Below are 22,464 nucleotides of genomic sequence, written 5' to 3'. Positions count from 1 at the left end.
AGAAGTGTATAAAATTATGCATGGCATTGAGAAAGTGGAACTAGAACTCGTGGACATTCAAAGAAGCTGAATGTTGGAAGATTCAGGACAGACAAAAGGAAGTACTTCTTTACTCGGCGCATAGTTAAACTATGGAATTTGCTCCCACAAGATGCAGTAATGGCCACCAGCTTGGATGGCTTTAAAAGAAGATTAGACAAATTCATGGAGGACAGGGCTATCAATGGCTACTAGCCATGATGGCTGAGCTCTGCCACCCTAGTCAGAGGCAGCATGCTCCTGAAAACCAGTTGCCGGAAGCCTCAGGAGGGGAGAGTGTTCTTGCACTCTGGTCCTGCTTGCGGGCTTCCCCCAGGCACCTGGTTGGCCACTGTGAGAACAGGATGCTGGACTAGATGGGCCACTGGCCTGATCCAGCAGGCTCTTCTTATGTTCTTATGTTCTTAAGTCAACACAGTTACAGCAGAAGGTATTCTATGCTGTCAATGGTTTTCAGTTAAGGATGAGGGAAGAAAAGCAGTGAGAATCTATGCTGAACACGAGGAATTAGAGAAACAACAGGAAAAATGCCACAAATTTCATCACTGAGAGTCAAAAGAGACTCAGCCAAAGAAAATCAAGTAATAGCTAAAGTTCACCACAGTATTTCCAACCATTTAAGTGACACAAGCTAAGATTGTGCAGACAAAATGCTTCCAAGAATGTTGCCTGATTCTGAAATTGCCCCGTCCCTCTCTCTATATAGTGGGTGGACAAAAGCAACCAGCATAGCAGAAAGTATTTTGGCACAAAAATCACTAGAACTTCTACGCAAGGAGTTGGATAATGCACAGCTCTTTTTCCATTGGGTCTGATGCCTCCTGCAATGGACACAGGAAATTCTTCCCACTGATTTTGTTACTTTTCTTTGAAAGAGGGAATCAAGCATGGTTTGCTTGATTTTTACAATGACAATGATGAGATGATTGAGATACAGATCTCCAGTATTCTACAGAAGAATGGGTTCAGCATTAACAGTGTGTTGTCTTATGTGGCTGACAATGCCTCTGTAAATTTTGGAAAACACATCAGTGTAACAAATTAAAACAGTTTAATTACCACCTGACGCAAGTGGGATGCAAATGTAATGTAATCCACAATTGTCTCAAACATGGGACGAAGGCTTTGAGTTTTGATGTAGAAATACTTATCCTCAACGTATACAGTGGGTTTAGCTTCTCAGCCAAGAAGGCAAAGTCTCTTTTGTCCTTTTTTGAGTTTGTAGAAATGGAATACAAAGATGTGCTTTAGCACATGCCAACAAGGTGGCTGTCACTTCTACCGCTACTGAATGCATACCACAGTGTTGGCCTGTATTGAGGGCATACTTTTTTTCCAGTGGGGCAGAAGAATGTGTGAAGATTATGTGGGCAGCTTTAACTGAGGAAGAACACAAATCTGTTATGTTTACTTTTTGCACAATCTGATGGTAATCTTTCAAGATGCTGTGAAGAAACTGGAATGTAACAATGTCAGCTCCACAGAACTCCATGGTGTCATGGAAGGCCTCCATTCAAAAGTGAAGACAGGACAAATTATATGGAAGATGAGTCCAAGTCATTTTGGACAATGTGTCTCCAGCTGACAACAGATAATTCAGGGAGGAAGCCTATAAGACATTGACAATATATGGCATGGTTTCTCAACCTTTTTGCAGCAGAAAACACAACACAATCCTATTTGTGTCCATCCAGTTCAGTGTACATAGGATTATCACCTTAATTATGTAGCAAATACCTTTTAATTGAAGATGCCTGGGATTAAATCTGAAACCTTCTATATAAGCTTTACTGCTGAGACATGTTTTTCTGCCCTGCTTTAGGCTATAAAAAAACAAGGTGGGCTTCAATAGCTCTATTCAAGCATTCAACCAAACACACAAGGACACCAACTATGCAGGAGGCATGGCAGCATGTGCAACAGTCCCACCCGCAAAATCCCTATGTACACCAGCCTTGCTTCCCCCCTTTAGGATTCTTGATCACAGGGAGGCTTCTAAGCACACTCAGAATCTCCCATAAGATCTTTGTGCTGAATGCATGAATGCGGAGAGTGGAGGGTGCCACACATGGGGTTATTAGGGATAGGGTAGGTGAATGCACACCCCCTGTGATCCCATCTTGGCTTGTATGCTCAATGTTTGGCTGAACATCTGAATAGGGCTAATATGTGAGAGCAGTGAAGACTTGAAGGGGGGAGGCAAAAATGTGCCTGGGATGTATAAACATTAAGATGCAGCTTGTATTGAGAGACCACAGCAAGAGTTTTCGATGTGCATAATGATTACTTTGCTTAATAGGGAACTAAAACGACACCCCATTAATAACTGCCATCTTTAAATAGATGGAATCCTGCACTATATATCTTACCTGTTTGGAGAATATTTATCACGAGTGTCCACTACAGAGAGACTTCTTGAAATTAAACTTGAGATGTTTTTATCATAGTTCTCATAACTTGTTTGATTGTGTTGAGTAATGCAGGGAAAGTTGTTGGTGCTCACCTTTGTGGTTGTTTCAGATACATCATCTTGATAAAACAACATGAAAAGGAGCTGCTAGAGAAATTTGCATCAAATCTAGTTGCCAACATTTCACTCAAAAATGTCAAACTAAAATAGATAATGTGGGCCCTATTCCCTACCACCAGATGCTTAGGGATAATTATCTAATTTTGCTGACAAAAAAACAATTTCACCTCAATTAGATACATTAGTTGGAAACATCTAGATATTTTTCTGGCACTTTTGGACAATATTTGGCATGAATATGGTAACAAAATGGTGCTATGCATCCTGGGAACTAGGATGCATCAATTCATACTGTTTTTCTTCTTATAAATGCTGGAAAATTGCAAATTAAAACACTGTGCTCTAATGTACTCAATTTGAAACAACTCCACTTTCTTTTACTTGCCACATTTCTTGCGTCCACATTGCTAATTTGGAGGGGACAAAGAAACAGATACTGATACTACATCATCCTGAAGCAGTCACTGGCTAGTCTGCCCTTCTCATGTTAATGGCATTAACTCCCTCGCCCTGAAGATATCATTGGATGTATTGGGGATCCTTAAAGGCTGTGATAAAAGCCCTTGGCTAAAGGTTTGACTTCCTGGTTTAGTTTTGTATTGCTATGAAAGTGGTGTGGCATTGTCTAAAGCACATTCATTCAGTTCCTGCAAATTCTAGATATACTGTGACAACTCTAAGGATGAGTCTTAATGGTCCAATGAAAATAGGTTTAAATTGTACTCCCTCAAGGATGGTCTTCTCTTCAGTTTTCTGTCTGTAGGCTTTTAAGTCAATGCAAAATCCTTGCAAAATCACATTTTGTAGCTACTTCAAAAATGCTGTAAGCAGTATATTAAACCCAGGATCGTTTTCCCTATATGGAGTAAAAGCTGACACTGAAGTGCAGAGTCTACAATTTTGCAGTACCTAATTCATCCCTATCCAATACAGCTTGTTACTAATAGTAATGGTGCCCAAGTAAAGAATTTTTTTCCCTATATTTTGGACCGATTGAAATCTTCCATGTTTTGTGGGAAAGGTCCAGGAAGACAATGAATAAAATCCAAAGCCAGGGCATGTCTGGATAAAATATTTCAAAACTCTCATCAGCAAGTTAGAATTTACTTTTCATTAGTCACATAACACAGAAACTGTAAACAGAAAATAAGTATAGGAATTTGCCTTACAACATGAAGATCCGTGTGAACATATTATATAGCTTTAGATTCTTTTCTGTGCTAACAAGCCAAGATGACAAAGAAAATTTGAGATTGCAAATTTTTAATTACCATACCTTTTAAGTCTCTGTTTTCTTTTGCTTGACCTGTGTCACAGTATCCAGTAATCAGAATTTCTGTAGATTCGCTATTTATGGAAGATGAGGAAGTATTGTTCCTAGAACGTTGTTCTATCTTTTCTACATAAAAATAAAAACCATGCTTATATCAAATTCTTCTTGATGTTTTAGATATTTCATTAATACAGCAATAATTTTACCCAGACAAATCTGAGTTCTTATCACTGTTGATGCAGCCTATTAAAATGAAGCTAGTCTTATCAAATAATGATGCTAACTCTTTATTAAAATGCTATATTTTAGAAAAGTGAAATGTCTTTTTGATTGTTGGAAGAATGTCTTCCAAATTAGCAGCTTCCTGATTTTTTTAAAAAAGTACTATGCATGAGAAATACCCTTTGGCCTTAGAAACATTGGCACAGAAATGTGTTACTTACCACAGATACAGTATTTAAAGAGAACTGTACTCAAATGAGCAAAATGGTACTCATTGGAAAAGACATTATGTAAATGAAAATAGAAAATGCTGCTAGTTGCACTGGTCTTGAGACACTTTTAGTCTTCAGAAAGCTATTATATAGGGGCTTGTCATGGTTCATTGTTGTGACTGCAGTAGAAGGTTATATCCCTTTTTCTGCAGTGATGGATCTCATCTCTTTGCTAACCATCAGCTCTGACACTATTACTTGTTGTGGGTACCTAGAGCAAATAGCTCTTTTAATATTTCAAAGTCCAATGAAGATTTTTTTATTTTTATTTTGGTGAATTTCACTGTTGTAGTGTTGGTTTTAATGTTGTAACTTTGCCTCAGGTGATTTATAAAATACTAGAAATAATAATTTGAGAGTATGAAGATATACCTCACTATTATAAACATGGTATTTAAAAAAGAAAACAGTCTTCCAGGTTGTGTGGATGCATGTGTGCATGCCCACCCACACAAAGGCAATCCAGAATAATGAGATGAGGGTGGCAATATGTCTGTTTATATGTAGCATAAGGTGCCTGGCTTGCTGCACTAGCTACTAAATGGTACTGTGTTATCCTGCTTATGAATGAAATTTCAGACTTTTCACTATATTGGCAGGATTCATATTGAACTTGGTTATTCAAATGGATCCTTCACGCTGAGTTAATTGTCGCTATACTTTTAGCAATGGATATTTCTTCTTCTTGAAAACCTGTTGAATGCACTGATTGTGTGGTAGTCAGTGCACAATAGTGGTGGATGGGGACCTGTTTTATTCAATCTTCCTAGTTTGGTAAGTATACTGCAGCAAGGCTCATGATGAACCCATGCAGAAGAATGAGTTCTATGAAGCTCTGCTATAAAGTCACTGCTTCAAAGTAACTGTTGGTAACGTTAATGTGATGTGGCCTCTTATCTTTGCTAAAGCAGCATACTGGGATGTTTACTGAGCATCCTAAGAACCCGAGCAATATACCATAATAGTTGTTCTTTTACCATCCTGTTTGCCAGTAACTGTATGCATTAGCCATTCATATTGCCTTTTTACATCCCATAGTTCTTCTTTCAATCTATGGTTTTCCTCATTCAACTGGTGACTGATTTCTCTCAGCCTCCTGGATTCACTTCTTAGCTCACAAATCTCTTCATGCAGGGTCTGCTCATAAATGTCTACTGGATCATGTCTGCTGTGCATCCTGTTAACCTTTAAAGGAGAGAGATTAGTTTGAACTATGTTTTGATTCTTGATCATGAAGGTGGAAAACAAAGGGTAGAAGTCAATATTTAAGCATAATTTATCATTGCTGAACTGCTGCTATTCTCAAGCTGGTGAAGGTTTTGACTAATGGCTTCACATGCAGCGAAATCACATGGTAAACCCTACCTGGGACTGTGTCACTTAAGACTGCAGGTTAGGTTCTCATGTTTGAATATCCCATGTGGAAAACAACATGCATGAAGAAAGGCTAGAATGCTTTTTCTTATGTGCTACTTTTCTGCATGCAAGGAATGTTTAATTCCTCACAACATGGTTAAGCAGTGAATGTGTTAAATATGCAGTTATGCTCTACAACGGTAGTTCCCAAACTTTTTTCCTCATGGACCATTTGAAAATTTTGAGGGGTCTAGGTGGATCACTTAATGATTTTTCTGCCTATTGTAGCAATTGTAATGCACTGTGCTAAGTGCCATATGACTTTTTAATGTATTTTTATTGTTTCTTTTACTTCTTACATTTTGTATTTTATGTATTCCATTGAATTCAAATTGTAATACAATAATATACAATATAAGAAATAAAAGAAGCAATTAAAATAAAATTAAAAATTAATATGAACACTGAATGTGATGGATGTGCCATCTCCTATCTTCAACCACAAATCCACAGACATGGTGTGGAACTGGTGGTCCATGGACCACAGTTTGGGAACGCCTACTCTATAAATATATAAAAGTAGTACACTGAGAAGACAAATACATATAAACTAAGAATGTTTATGCTCAAACTGTTATAGACATAAAACAAATTGTTATCAACAGTTGACTAATTTTAGGTATGGTTTGGTGACTCTTGTTTACATGATGAACTATGTTTTCTTGTCTTCCACCCCTCTTTACACTAAAATAAGAGTAGGCTTAAATTAAAGTATAGAAGTTATTCACTAATAGGCAAAAAACCTTGCGGTTTAAGAACATACCTATAGCCCACAGATATTTCTATCAAACTTTAAAAAGCAGGGCAGAAGGGAAGCCCCTTTCCTTTCCAAAAGGAAAACATTGTGAACAGTATCATTGCTTTTCAGCGTTTCCCTCACCTTTTTATTCTACAGAAGGCACATGTAGCCTCCCACTAGGGCTGCCAGGTGCAGGGCCTGAGACTGATCCTGTATCTTTAGGAGAAGAGAAAGTCAGCCAAGTGCAGGTGTTCTTGCAAGTCTGTAATGGGAAAAACCACAAGGTGGAATTCTCCCTCCCCCCCCCTGCACAACTTTTAAAGATACAGAAGACCTCTTGGAGGTTGGGCCTGGCAACCAAGAGTTCTTCTGTATCTTTAAAAGTTGTGCAGGGGGAAGGGAGAACTCCACCTTGTGGTTTTTCCCATTACTATGTTGCAAGAACACCTGCACTTGGCTGACTTTCTCTTCTCCTAAAGTTACAAGATCAGCCTCAGGCCCTGAACCTGGCAACCCTATCTCCCACCCAAATTTAAAACAAAGCTGTCCCTGGCCACATCCACACCAGGCCTCTATTACACTTTGGACAATCATTATTTATTTATTTATTTATTTATATACCGTCCTATAGCTGAAGCTTTCTGGGCGGTTTACAATAATTAAAAATATTAAAAACAAATATACAAATTTAAAAACACATTTTTAAAAAACAATTTAAAACACAATTTAAAACAATTTATCATGGCTTCTCTCAAAGAATCCTGGAAAGTGTAGTTAGTGAAGGGTGCTGAGAGTTGCTAGGAGACGCCCTGTTCCTCTCACAGACCTTCAATCAGAGTGGCTGACTGTTAAACCATTCTCTCAGGGGAATAGGAGTCTCCTCTCAGCACCCTTCACAAACTACACTTCCCAGGATTCTTTGAGGGAAGCCATGACTGTCTCACGTGAAATCAAGTCTTGTGTGGGTGTTAGCCAAGCCCAGCCACTGTGAGGCTTTTAGAACACTGACAGTTGGTTCTTACTGAGCATGCCCCGCGTTATCATTGGCTTCAAGCCAAAATTTCTTAAATTAATTAAAAATCAGCCAGGCATTTTTTAAACTTTTAAACTGCAGAAGATGAAGGTCAGAGTATGGGGCAAGGTCAGTATTAGGATTACAGGTACTCTGTGAACATTGCTGATTTTTAATGAATTTCAACAGATTATGAGAACTCTCAGAGAAAAAAGTCCTAAAAGGCTCTGGGGTTTTTTCTCTCTTTTTAGACTCTGAACTCTCGATTCTTTCTGACTGTTTTGTGTATCGTCATGAAAATTGACAGGGTTGTTAAGCAAGCGTTTCTGAGTTCAGGACTGTAAGTTTGGTAAGGTTTTATTTTGAAATGAGCTTATGGGAAGCATCAGAATCGCATGGGGGGTATTTTTAATTTAACATTGCGGAATGTGAAAAATCCACACTGGCTATAGTATACAGTCACTCTCGTGGCTGTATAATAATAAAGGATTAATCACCACCCAAACGATCTCTTACCTTTTTCTTCAAAATAAGATTTTCTTCTTTGGAGTCTGCTAACTTCTGCAGATATTCAGATTTTAATTGAGCCATTTCATTCTTCAGTTGTGAAATCTCCTTGTCTGCTTTTGCTAGCTCTAAGACAGCAGTCTCATTGGCTTCCTGAAGATCACTGATGTGGCTTTTAAGGTTTACTGTGTATCAAAATGCAAACATACTCATTAGGCATGATCCAGTCACATTTAAGCTCAACTGTGCTTAAGATTTACAATACAATAAATATACTTACTTCTGAGTAGACATGCATAGGATTGCATTTTTCCGACTGAAATAAAAAGGGACTGGAAAAAAATTAGCTTGCAGCTTCATCCTATGCTTGTTTATTCAGAAGGAATGCCCAGTGAGGTCATGAGACTTACTCCCACATTAACAGTGTACTTAAAATATAGCCTTCATTGGATAGTGCCTTGTATTTGTAGAGAAAAAAGATATAACAAAATTCTCAACCATCTCAGGGATTATCAATAGCTGGAGAGAACTGTCCCCCTTCTCTGGAGCTACATAAAACCCGTGTGCCCTGAGGGAAAGCAGAAAGAGGATGAGAAGGAGATGCTCAGGGAACTAGTGTCCTCAGTTCCTGATGTAGGCCTGAGAATACTTTGTACCATTTGTTTGTGTTAATATTTTAAATTGTAAATCACCTTGGCAGAAAGGCAGTATATAAATAGAACAACATTAGAACTGGTGTAGTGGTTAAGGTGTTGGACTATGACCTGGGAGACCAGGGTTCGAATCACCACATAGCCATGAAGCTCACTGGGTGACCTTGGGCCAGTCACTGCCTGTCAGCCTCATAAAAACCCTATTCATAGGGTCGCCATAAGTCGGAATCGACTTGAAGGCAGTACATTTACATTTTACATTTAGAACTCACTATCTAGTCTGAGTGCTAGCCATTAATGCTACACACTATGCACACACACACGCACGCACGCACACACAATGGGGAAAATGGCAGAAAATTCTTCCATCTTTTAACCAGAGCAAAATAGGGGATAGCACTTCAGTGACTTTGAGTAAACTTCTTACGTAAATTCTTACAGCTTGAATTAGTTTTGGGGAAAACAATTTGTTTACTTGATTATACTTAGAGATTTTAAGGCAGGGGAATGCATTAAGCTGATACTTAACTTTATTGCATTCACAATACATTTTACAGTTGATTTCAACTGTAAATCTGAAAGTGTGTTAAATTGAAAAAACAAATTTGAAATCTGAAATTCTACCTAACTAATCTGTGTAAAATTTAGTAGCAGAAATCTGTCTCTTGTCCTAGCTAAAGTAGATGATGTTATCTGAGGCTGTTAACTTTTCTGGAGATAGATACCCATAACTGGCCACCAGATAACATTTCTCCCACCTTCACCACATTATAATGAAAGACAGTGGCAACACATCTCTCTAGCATTTGCACACAACAAAGTAGCAGAGCAGGATTAACAGAAATTGCTGCAGTATTGATTAATGTTTGGTTGACTCTGGCTATCAGTGCAATCCATTATGGGACTGTAGTGGTGCCAAGAGCCTGAATATCCATTCTAGTCTTGTGGAGGAGCAGAATATGGCTTTAGGATTTCTCCAGTGGGCACCAGGACACCCCCAAGTGGGTGCTGTCTTCCTGTGCTAGTGCTTGAGGCAGGAAAGAGTTAACACTCCCAACAGACTGTCACCACAGCCCCTCCCACGGAATGCTAGTTCATTTTCCTGCCTCGCTTGAGCAGTACTTAATTTCACCTTGCTCTTCAGTCTAGCTAGCTTATCTTCTTATTTAAATTTAAAATATTCTTCAGTGTTGTAAATTAATTGTTTGAATGTTTATGAATTATTTCAGAGAGTTCGCTAATGAATTGGTGTGCGTGGCTGAGTGGCTGTTCAATGTCCACTGTGTCCATTGATTAATTAATTTATTGTTGGATTACTCTAAATATTTAATCCCCTGAATTAATTACCCTATTGATTAGCTGAAGTGTTTAAGTTAATCCCGTTACAGTTAATGAATTTTACTGGGTTGATTCCTTTGGTTAAAGAACAGTATTTTTTAATTTAAAGAGAGAGAAAAGAACCAAACAAACCTTTTCCTGCTAATGGCAAAATGCCTAAGGATCATAGCAAAGTCTCCACAGAGCACTCTAAAAAATTTAAGTCATGGCACAAAGCAGCAGGAGCAGTTGGTGCGGTAGTGCCTACAGCCCGCTCAGGCAAAATGATGGTTAAAAAGACAAGCCATGGCAGCACGCACAGAGGCAGCTGCCATTTTGACCAACAGCAAACAGCTCGCAGTCAGCATGTGGCTCATTCAGGGTAGCACAGAGAGCGGCCAGAAATCAGCAGCAAAGCACTGTAAACCCTGCAAGCGATGCGGTAGCAGAACAATCAGGGAGGAAACATGCTGCCAAAAATAAAGGGAGTAATAAGGATGCAGTCTTACCAACATCGTCATTACAGTGCAGAAGTGCAGCTTACATGGGAGAGCAAAGCCAGCAGTGAATGGCAGCAAATGATGAAATGCTCTCTGAGGATAAAAGAGCTCCAGATCCGCTAGTCCTTGTTTGCTCAGATTCAGATGAGGAAGAGGAATTTACTGGGTTTAATACAAAGCAGCCTCAATTCCTGCAGAGCAGTTTAGGCACTGCACCTTTGTGTAATACTGCCATCTCTGGTCAAAATCAGCAACAGCAGCATGCAGTATTAGCTAATACATATAAGCAGCACCAACACCATAGGGATTCAGCACAGACAGTTAATGCAGTCTCTGCTGCCACCTCCTGTTCCAATCAGGAACTCCAGCAGGTGGAACCTTTTCATTTAAGCCCTGCTGAGTTAAATCATATGAGAAGCGCTCTGATGTACAACATTTCAGCAGAACTAGCTGCTTTTCACCAGTCTTTTAAAGTAGCTCCTCAGAAATATAGCAGCTTACACAATTACATCATGCAACAGTGGTCAGTAACCATCCAATATGTTGCAGTGCAGGGACTTCCGGGAAGGGTGACTTCGCTTGTGCCTGCTTTTGAGATGGGCTCCCGCCTCAAAAGAAGCTTATTCAGATATAAATCAGTCAGAACATTTTTTTTTGACTGATGAAATTTCTCCTGGGCAGGGAGAAACGTAGAGATCAACCTCAAAAGCCTGTTTTTGTTGGGAGGACTGGATTTCATTAATTTATGAGAAAAGGTCCAGCCAGCAATGCCGGACGGACTTCCAAACAAGCTCTATCTGATTAATGCAATACGTTTATCTTTTCTTCAAAGAGAAAACCGACTAACAGGCAAGCACCCTTCTTTCTATTATTTTTTTTACTTGGTTTAAATTGTTGCAGCAAAAAGAGATTTGTCAAATGAATCAGCTTTAAAGAACTTCTGGGTGAGCTATAACTCTTCTCTGTTATTCACGAAATTAACAGCTTATCTCTGTTTCTATTGCAAAAAGCTGTCCTGGAAGTGCATTCTAAAGATATAAACAGAAGAGGGATTTCTATTCCGAGGAACATTATATTGTCTGGGACTATTCCCTTTTTGGTCTATTTTATTTTGACGAATCTGCTTCTTCACGACGCCACTAACTGTTTTGATGCTGGGAACTAAATTTGTTTTGTGTTCTTGAACATAGAGAGATAAGGCAGGCTGCTCTGTTTATACTGTGATGTCATCAAGCCTGGAATATTAACCCAATTGTTGCTGAAATAAGAAGTGGTTCTTCTTTATTTTTGTTTTGTTTTGTTTTGGTGGTTTTAAAAATGGCAATCAAGAAAGTGGCTGAGAATCTGGAAGTAATTATGTTTCAGAAAATAATGGATGAGATTGAGATAACGAAACAAACCCTGCGACAGGGCAGTAAGGAGCTGAAAATTGAACTGAGCAAAATGACGCAGGAGCTTAAAGAAATAGGGGATCCTGTGAGAGAGGAGAATGAGATCAGAGATGAGAAAAGAAAAAATAAAGGGAAGATACAAGCCCTGGAGATTGGAACAAATGTGGAATTGGAAAAAGATCTGGAGTTTATGGATATTAGAAATAAAATCTACTGTTTGGAATTTAACGTTATCTCTGAAGAAATTAATGAAGATATTAGAGATAAAGTTATCAACGGCTTGGATAATCTTCTGGACTGGAATGACGTGATGGAGCTTGATATAGAGAAAATCTATGGAATTAACTGCAGCCATGTGACAATGGAAAAACTCTCAAGAGATGAGCCAGTGCATTTTGTAAAAAAGAAGAACACAGATATGACTTTACAACAATATTTCAGCAACTTATTCAGAATTGATGGCAAGAAAATATTTGGGATAGAGGAAATTCCCATCAGACTCTTATTATATGACTATGGCTATGACAGCAAGATTATTATGGAATACTGATAATGGAAGATTGGATGCTGAAATTACTGGAAATAGGACTATTGAAGATGGAAGATGGAATTAATATGGATAATGGAATAATGGCTATTGAAATTATTGGACCTAACAGATTTTGATGAGATGGATTAATCGATATGTTTATTTGGACTATGGTTATGACAATAAGATTATTATTATTATTAACGAGATGGATTAATCGACATGTTTATTTGGAGAAAAATTGATAGATATATTTCTTAAAGATTTGAAACCTCTCTTTGACTTTTTGTGGAAAGAATAAAGTAATGTTTATGAGATTTGATGATTAATTAAGATAACTACTGGAGGAAAGTGATTTTATAATATAATTTAAGAGACAGGATTGTTATATATTGTAGACCTACAACTGATTTGATCTGCGACAAATGGGAAGTCAACATTTTATTTTTTTGTTTAATCATTTTTGTTTTGTTTTGTTTTTTGTCTTTGAATGTTTTATGATTTTGTTTTGTATGTTTTATGAAAATTGGAATAAAAATTATTGTAAAAAAAAAACAATATGTTGCAGTGCAGTGCTCAGATGAGCCAAGCAAGAATGCCTGATGATGAGCAACAAGGGCTACAGAAAGCACGTAGAAACGACTCACCAGATTCACATGATGTGGCCAGAGATAGAGTGTGGAGGTTGGTAGCACACAGACTTGACAGACCAACCGCCGATGTGCAACAGTTTGTGTGCAATGATTCAGTGGTCAATCTGGAGGATGACACAGATTAATGGAGTGATGGTTCACAAGTAGATGAGCAGCAATCCACTAGCCTGTTCCACAGAGCTTATTACATGCCTTATAGGATTTATAGGATTCAGCCACGGAGCAGGCACCTTCTACCTCAAGGGGAGCCACTGTGCTTCCAGAAACAAAGCCTAGCAACAAGGTGGTTAAAGTGCCATCTCAAGAAAATAGTGAAATCTGAATGGGATTCAACAATTCCGTCTAAAAGATCAGTGATATGCTAATAAATTATACTTGTTAGAACCAGAGTTCATGGAGCAGCTGAGAGCTCCAGCAATTGATGCCCCAATTTCTGCTTTAGTTTCCAGAAAATTCCTTTCAAGGGATGGGGATGATCAGTTGAAGCAGCTCACAGAGTGAAAGTTAGACATGGCACTTAAGAAAGTACATAAGGCACTGGTTATACAGGCTCAAGTGCAGCATCTGTGTTTTCAAGGGCAGAACTACTGTGGTTAGACGATGTTTTGGATAATCCAAATCGGGATCCAGAGAGACTCAGGAAAACCATTCTGAAGGCCTTTATTGCGGATGCGACACAATTTGCAGCTAGGCCTATGGCAGCTGAAGTGGTGGCTAGGAGCATTTTTTGGCTTCGCCATTGGGAGGAAGATCATAGAATCATAGAATAGTAGAGTTGGAAGGGGCCTATAAGGCTATCAAGTCCAACCCCCCTGCTCAATGCAGGAACCCAAATCAAAGCATTCCCGACAGATGGCTGTCCAGCTGCCTCTTGAATGCCTCCAGTGTCGGAGAGCCCACTACCTCCCTAGGTGATGGTTCCATTGTCGTATGACTCTAACAGTTAGGAAGGTTTTCCTGATGTCTAGTCAAAATCTGGCTTACTGCAACTTGAGCCCATTATTCCATGTCCTGCACTCTGGGATGATTGAGATGCTACTTCTCATGTAGTGCTGGCTACACAACCATATGCAGGCAAGAAATTGTTTGGTGAGGATGTTTTGAAGGACGTGTCAGTAGAGACAAAGGAAAAGAAAAAGGCAATGCCAATAACAGGCCGAAGAAGGGGTGACCAGTGTTCCTTTCGATGCTATCAGCCATACCCGTCATTTTGTCCATCTAGATTTGGAGGAAGAGGGTGAGATTACCATTCCAATAGACAAGCCTGGGTTCATCCTAGATTCCAGTCACGCAACCAACAGCAATCAGGAGCGCAAAATCCAGGTTCAGCCTCCATCAGGGGTGGAAGGCAACAAAGACAATTCTAACTTCAAATTCCAGTGGGAGGGCGCCTACTAAGTTTTGCACAACAGTGGGAGGCAACAACATTAGACCGCTGGGTCAAAAATGCAGTGTGTCACAGGTATTGAAGAGAGTTTCAGGCCCCACCTCGAAGCAGATTTATCCCATCACCAATTTCTTCAGATCTACAGAAGCGCAGACTAGAACAGGAGGCAATAGACCATCTGTTGCAGATAGCGGCCATAGAACCAGTTCAACAGGACCAGAAATTCTGTGGTGTTTTTTCGCTACTCTTTATTGTGCTGAAGAAAGGGGCACTTGGAGGGCTGTGTTAGACCTAAAATTCCAGAACAGGTTTATAAAATACTGAAAGTTTTACATGGTTGCCATAAGGGAAGCGCTTCAACAATGAGACTTTGTGGCCTCCATAGATCTAACTGAGGCTTACCTCCATGTGCCAGTCCATCCACAGCACCACAAGCATTTTTGCTTTGCTGTTAGTACAGGGCAATGCCTTTTGGCTTGGCATCCCCTCCAAAGGTCTTTATGAAGATAATGGTGACCCTTGTGGCTCATCTTCATCAGGAGGGGGTGCATCTATACCCATAGTTAGATGACATTTTGATTTGGTTGCAGACAATACAGTCAGCATATCAAAACATTCAGGTCACCCTAGCAGCTCTCAAAGATCATGGGTTCCTGGTGAACATTGCAAAGAGCCATTTGATTCCAAAACAATGTCTGCAGCATCTTGGGGCAATGATAGATACGGAATGGGAGACAATATCTCTTTCAGATGAGAGAGAGGAGAAGATAGCTGTTCCAAGTTATACCATGGGCCAGATTTCACGTTCAGCCTCTGTTACATTACCAATTGCAGATAGCACATTCCAAACACTTCCAGGTTCCACTAACAGCATAACTGAGGGCAGCTCTACGGTGGTGGACAAAGGATTGTGACTTACACAGAGGTGTTCCTCTAAAGGACCCATCATGAGAGGTTGTTACAACAGATGCAAGTCTGCATGATTGGGGCGCTCACTGTAGGGGCGAGCTTCTACAGGGTTCATGGTCACCTCAGGAACCAAAACTTCAGTAACTGGTGTTACAGCATTTTGTGCTGCTTTTTCACCTCAAGCACACAATGTTGAGGACACACAACAATTCTGTGAAAGCATTCATAAATTGTCAAGGAGGAACAAAATCACAGATGCTTCATCTGGAGGCATCACAATTACTATCCTGGGCAGAGAGGGCCCTACACTCACTGACAGCAGAGTACATAAGGGGGCTGGACAACATATAAGGCTCCTGCTGGGTAGAAGGGCGGGATATAAATCAAATAATAATAATAAAAGCAGATTGGTTTAGCAGACAGGATGTGTTGCTGGAAGAGTGGCAACTTCACAGGGAGGTATTCAAACAGATCCGCAAAAGGTTTGAGAGAATGGGTGTGGACCTTTTTGCTCCTGACATCAATCAGCAGCTGAGAAGGTACTACACTCAGTACCCATTGTTGGTAGCAGAAGGTGTAGAGGCACAGAATTCTCCTTGGCCAACAGGAACACTTTACATCTTCCCATCATTCCCTTTGCTGGTTCGAGTGTTGAAGAAAGTGAGGATAGAGAGGTCCAATGTCATTCTAGTCACACCAGATTGGCCAAAGAGGCCATAGTTTTCAGAACTAATTAACCTATCTGTGGATCCCCCCATAATTTCTGCCTCTTCGTCCAGATTTGCTGCTACAGGGGCCTCTACGGCATCCTGATCTGCAATGGTTGAGCTTAACTGCATGGAAGTTGAGCAGCAGACTGCTGACAGCAGGATTGCCAGCAGAGGTAGTAATCACCATATTGGCATCTCGAAGGCTTTCCACAATAAGAAACTACCAGTATACCTGGGCTGCATTTCTGCAATGGTGCAACAACAACCATGTGAGAGCGCAAAAGGTGGGAATTGTGGAGTTGTTATCTTTTTTAAACAATGGCTTGAAGCAGGGTTTGAAGCCCAACAGCTTGTGGAGGCAAGCATCAGCCTTGGCAACAGGGCTTTCTAAATTTTCATCTGAGTTACTGGGTGTTCATCCATATCTGAAACAATTCAGATATCTGACATCAGTCCCTATTCACCACGGGTTTCCTACGTGGGATCTTTATAAAGTATTGTCAGCTCTCCAGAAACTGCCTTTTGAACCACTAAAAACCTCCACTCTGTGAATAATGTCTTCAAGGTGCTAGTCCTGGTGGCAATAATGTCAGCTAGATGTGTGTCCCAACTGGGAGTACTCTCAGTAGCAAAACATCTCTGTATTTTTCATAGGGACAGAGTCATACTTCGAACAGATTCTGCTTTCATTCCAAAAGTAAATACAGTCTTTCACCATCAGCAGGAATTGATTTTGCCAACCACCTCAGCATGCTCTAGAGCACGCTTGGCATTCTTTAGATGTGTGGAGAGCACTTAAGGTCTATATTAATAGGACAAGATTGATAAGACAAAGAGATTCGTTATTTGTTTCTTACCACCCAACTACTCTGGGTAAAAAGGTGACATCTTCCACTCTGGCAAGATGGATTAAGGGGTGTATTGCTTTAGCGTACAGTACGCTGCACATGCCATTGCCATCAGGTATTATGGCACATTCAACGAGAGCAGCAGCTGCTACTGCAGCTTATTCAACAAATGCACCTCTACAAGAGGTTTGTCAAGCTGCCACCCAAATACTTTTACTAAACATTATAGAATAGGCATTTACACATCTGCAGAAGCAGCCTTTGGCAGGCGAGTGCACCAGCAGGTGCTGAAGAATCAGTAAGGGGTTATGTGCCCACCCATACAATAGGTCAGCTTTGGAACATCCCACTTGGGGGTGTCCTGGTGCCCACTGGAGAAGGAACTGTTTTACTCACCAGAAAAGACATTTGTCTTACCATGAAACGGTTTTCTCTGTGCATGTCAAAGATGGCCTCAGGTGGGTAGCTAGCTCCACCTAGTGGTTCAATTTTGCAGGGACTTCCTGCTTCCTGTGGCTCCTTATCTCAGTTCTTTATGACAAGCAAATTAGATGAGTACAGCCTTAACCTGTAGAAAACACAACTGAAGAAAAACAAACATCACACACAAACACTGCTAAACACAGGCTCACTTAAAGAACTATGGCAGCCCAACCCTCATAGAGAATGGCACTGAGGTCATCTTTGACATGCACAGAGAAAACCGTTTTATGGTAAGACCAAATGTCTTTTCTCCTGTGCATGTAAAGATGACCTCAGGTGGAACATACCAAAGCTGACCAATGTAGCGCGGGAATATAGCTGGGCTGTAACAACGTTATTGGTCTGGGAGAACGTGCTGTAGCACTCTCCTCCCAAAGATTGCCTCAGCAGAGGTGTAATCATTTATTTTGTAGAGTTTGATAAATGTGTTAGGATCAGCTCATGTAGCCACTCTGCAGATCTCCAGGAGGGAAGCACTGCGGGAAAATGCTGTGGATGTGGCTGCCACCCTAGTGGAGTGGGCCACTACCTTGGTGTGGTGAATTCATCTCAGGGAAGCATATGCCAATTTAATGCATGCCTCATCCACCTGGCTAGTGTTGAGGTGGAAACCTTCTTTCCTAACAAAGTTGGGTGAAAGACACACACAAGCTCTTGTTGACAGAGGAAGTTAAACAACACTTTAGGATGAAAGGAAGGGACAGTGCTGGGAACAGCCCTATATTTATGAAAACAGCCAGTAACACTTGTCAACAGACAGTGCATTCGGCTGTGACGCTCTCTGAGACAGGTAATGGCCACAAGAAATAACACCTTAAAGGACAGTAGGTGGAGAGGAACTTTACTGAGTAGTTCAAAGGGAGGTTCTGAAGGGCAGTCAGCCCTTGTGCAGGTCCCATGTTGGGTAGCGATGTTGCTCCGCAAGGAAAACTCTTCAGGAAGGGATGAGATCTCGGTGGATTCACTGGGGATCATGACAGAATTGCTGGCAGAGCCAAAGCCTAACACTTCAAGGTGTTGGGTCAGAGTCCCAATGCTAACCCATCTTGAAGGAGAGAACCTCACTGATACCAGCTTCCTAGGAGGTATCTTCTTCCTCTGAGAAAGCCTTCGAAGTGCCTTTGTAAATCCGAATAGTGGGTGGATGTCGAGAGGCCAAAATTGTCTCCACTACCAACAGCTGAGGGCCCTTCTTAGCAGGTGTCACCTCTCCAACTGCAGACATGAAGCACCAGCCATCCCAAGTCTGGGAGAAGCTGTCCTAGTGATAGCAGACATCCCTGGGGGAAATCTGCTAAGGAGGAGCAACGACCAGGTCAAGAGTTTCGGAAATCGGGCGCTCCTTGGCCAATATAGAGCGACCAGTAGCATTTTTGGAGTACCCTCAGAATAACTGGAAGTGGAGGGAAGGCATACAAATGAGCTGCAGGCCACCAGGATGTCAGGGCTTCTATTCCTTCCACCTTTGGCATTGCATATCTGGCAAAGAACCTTTTCACCTGAAAGTTGAGGTGGGTGGCAAAGAGATCTACTTTGACTCTCCCAAATGGTCCACTATCTGCTGAAAGGCCATCGGGTGGAATTTCTATTTCCCCTGATGGATTTGGTCCCAACTCAAGCAGTCCGCTTGACTGTTGCTCTCCCCTCTGATGTATTCCACCTGGATTGAGTCCAGGTAAACCACCGGCCATAGGAATAGCAGTGAGGCTTCCCTCTGGAGCTGAGCCAACCATGCGCGCCCCTGACGATTTAAATGAGGTAGATAGCCACATTGTCGGTTCTGACAAGCACCGCCCCAACTGCCTCCATCTTCCTAGGTGCTTTAGTGCTAGGCAGATCATGCACAGCTACAGAAGAATGATGGGGAGTAAGGACTCCTGTGTCAACCAAGATCCTTGGATCATCTGGCCATCGCGTATAGCCCCCCATCCTGTGGGGGTGGTGTCCAATTTGATGAGTGTTCACCTAGGGTCATGAAATGGAATTCCCCTTACAGATTGGGTTCATATGTCCATCATAGTAGGGAGTGACGAACCTTGGTGATAGCAATAGCCTTTGGTGATTCCTGGCTATGTAGCTTGGAAGGGCAGTAGTGACCACTGCAGGGGACGCAAATGGTGACGTGCCCCGGGAGTGGTTCAGAATGTAGAAACCATCAACCCTAGGGCTGCTGTCCAATGTACAGGGTCCACTGATGTAGAGGCCAGAAGATGTGACATCGCTGCACGTGTATTGTTTATTCTGTCCTGTGCCAGTTTAATAATGCCATGCATTAGGCGAAGAGATAGGAACAACTGGCTCTTGGCATGATTGATTAAAGGCCATGGTTCTTCATATAGGCTAAGGTGATGTGTAGATCCTCCCATTATTTGTGAATTGATGAGGATCGAATTAGGAAATCTTCCAGGTAGGGAAAAATGTGTACTCCCTGTGTCCTGAGGCATGCTATCAGGGTCACCGCAACTTTGTGAAGACGCTAGGGGTGGACGACGGACCAAAGGGCTTGGGCCTGTATTGGTAATGGTCTTCCTCTACCACAAACCTGAGGTAGTGTCTGTTGTGGTGTAAATTTGTATATTTGTTAAGCAGAGAGTAACAGCGGTCTGAAATGCATGTGTGTCCGTTTACCTAAGAAAGCAGGCTTTTACCCTGCATTAGGATCACTGAGACTTAAGACTTAGTAAAATAAGAAAAGCTACTTTATTTATAGAAATATACATAGTAGATAGAAAGGCATACCTAGTTCTAACTAACTAACTAAGTTGGAGGCGCAACGCCCAGGCCTGGGAATTGCCCTCATGGCTGGGAGAGAGAGAGCAGAGACAAAGGTGTCTCCTCTCTCTCAGACAGTCAGAAAAGAGAAGAGAGGAAAGGGTGGAAGGAGGAAGGACAGGTAAGCTTCCCTTAAGACGTATCAGTCTAACAACGGAAGGAAGTCAGTCAGAGCATCACAGGTAAAGGTAATCAAGCCTATCCATCTGGAGAACCCTATCTCCCTTCTGGAACATAAACAAAAGAACAAAACAGGAGTTGCTCTTGCCCCACTTCCAACAGTGTTGGTGATGTGGAAAAATAGGGGTATGTAGGTACTCCTTCGAGTCTATCGAGGTGAGGTAACTTGTGGCATGTGATGTACTCATTCAGGTTGTGTAGGTTGAGTACTCCTCTGGACAAACCGTCTTTTCTCCCAACTGTAACAAAGAGTGAGTAGTTTCCCAAAATCTCTCTCCCTGGAAACAGGTTCTATTACTGCTATCTGCAGCAGGTGAGAGATTGCTTGGTGGATCCTCTCCCTTTTGTGTGGAGATGTCGAGCTGGGAGATGGTATGAACCTTGGGTGAGGCGAGAATGTGAATTCAAGATGTAGCCCATACTAGAGGGTCTGCTGCACCCATTGGTCCGATGTTATGTCCCTCCATTGAAGGGCGAACCGGTGGAGGTGACCTCCCACCGGATTGGTGCTGGTGCCAGAATTGGTTTCCACATGATAGGGACCCACATCTGGTCCTGTTGCAGAACTGCTGTGAGCCCCTGACCTGGCTGCTCTGTCTATTCCTGGAGGGGCGGATGGGTCAGCCCTCCTTAGCCCTTCCCAATGGCCTGGAGCCTCGAAAGGGCTGGGACATCTGATAAGAATGAGGGTTCTCCAAAAGAACCTTCTATTGTCTCTTTTGCTGGTTGAGGGATTTCTTTTCTTTAGATTCCAGGACGTCTGTGAGGGTGGCATCAGCCAACAGCTTACCTCCTATGTAGGGTCTGAGGCCAGATTAGAGCGAGCCATGGGGTCTGCGTCCCAATGGCACAACCACAGTGTTTTTCTAAGTAAAGACACCTGCCACCAGTGACTGTGTTGCGAATTATGTGGTGTCTGTTGATGCATCAGTCATGAAGGTCATCGCCTGGGAGATTTTCAGCAGGGATTTGCAGACTCGAGCTGGGTCCTGCTATGGGCCGTCCCATAAATCTTCCCACCACAGGAGGGAAGCCAAATGTGAAGGAGACCGATAGTACCCCAATTGATAAAGCACTAGCCTCATGGATTCTTTTGAGGCCCTGATCCATGTTGTGTTCTGTATGGTCCTTGAGATGGGCAACTGAATCCTTTGGGTTCAAGGACGGGCATAACAATTTACTATGGCAGCATCCCCGAGCAGGGCTTTCAACTGATCCATAAGCTGTAGCTGCAGTGTATCATATTTATTGGTTGTCAGAACTGACTTTTTAAACTGCAAAGGGACGTTTTATCTTTATTTGGTTGATGGGAGTTTCAGCACCCTAGATTTGGGTTATTGGTTGGGACACATGACGGAAACCCTAGATACATCTTGGGCTGGAGAATCTTCTGAAGAATTCAAACTCAGTGCTCTCGTTGCCTTGCACGAGAGGGGAAGAAACTGGGCTTTTTGGAAGATCCTGTTGGTAGAAACCTCTTCAGGTTCAGAATCCCCACTCTGCTCTTCCTCATTCAGAACAATAGAGTTATTGTCTGGGTTTGTGCTCTGGTCTTCCACAAAGCCATGGTGTATGCCTTGAGCAGCTGCATGTGGATCTAGTGACGTGCGGTTGGTTGGTGGTGGTCTTGAAGATGCAGATGCATGCAGTGGGTCAGAAGCTTGAATGCGCTGAGCCCTGCCCGGTTCTGGGAAGAGGGTCTAGCAGCCCCCATGTTCTCCAGGACATATTGAAGAGGCTGCTGAAGCTGACAGGTCTCCGGCCAAATCTATTAGCAGAGATTCCCTCAGTTGTTCTTTCAATTGTTGTAGCATCAGGGATGAAAACTGCAAATGCAGTTGATGAGCATGGCAGCATGATGGATGTGCACCCTCCTGTTCAGACTTCTGCAGGGATGTGAGTCAACTGGGAGCCTCTTGAAATCCTGAGAAGTCCTCAGGAGATGTGGTGGCGAAAATACAGTTTAAAACATAGGTTCCCCCCCCTTTCTCCTCAGAGGTCTCTTGCAATCTGCAAACAGAGCTGTGGATATCTTGCATGGCCGCTGGGCATCTATTGCCATCATCCTGGCATACATCACCATCCTGCCTATTTGCTTCCGAAGAAGATTCCTCTGAAGCCA

At 41.8% G+C, this 22,464-nt stretch overlaps 1 protein-coding gene across 8 annotated transcripts in view; it reads right to left on the bottom strand.

Moving 5' to 3' along the window:
* The window catches only part of LOC133385083 (uncharacterized), an 80,870-nt gene that overhangs the window by 4,554 nt on the left and 53,852 nt on the right, over positions 1–22,464 (bottom strand). For all 8 annotated transcript variants that reach the window (XM_061627364.1, XM_061627372.1, XM_061627371.1 and 5 more), the window contains 4 exons: positions 8,020–8,195; positions 5,314–5,521; positions 3,846–3,968; positions 2,409–2,568 (listed from right to left, as the gene is read on the bottom strand). In XM_061627364.1, coding sequence (XP_061483348.1) covers positions 2,409–2,568; positions 3,846–3,968; positions 5,314–5,521; positions 8,020–8,195 — 667 coding nt within the window. The remainder of the gene's footprint in view (positions 1–2,408; positions 2,569–3,845; positions 3,969–5,313; positions 5,522–8,019; positions 8,196–22,464) is intronic.

Source organism: Rhineura floridana, chromosome 5 (genome assembly GCF_030035675.1).
Source record: "Rhineura floridana isolate rRhiFlo1 chromosome 5, rRhiFlo1.hap2, whole genome shotgun sequence".
Taxonomy (NCBI): Eukaryota; Metazoa; Chordata; class Lepidosauria; order Squamata; family Rhineuridae; genus Rhineura; species Rhineura floridana.
Note: the sequence above shows the minus strand (reverse complement) of the source record. Positions and strands in the feature narration are given on the sequence as shown.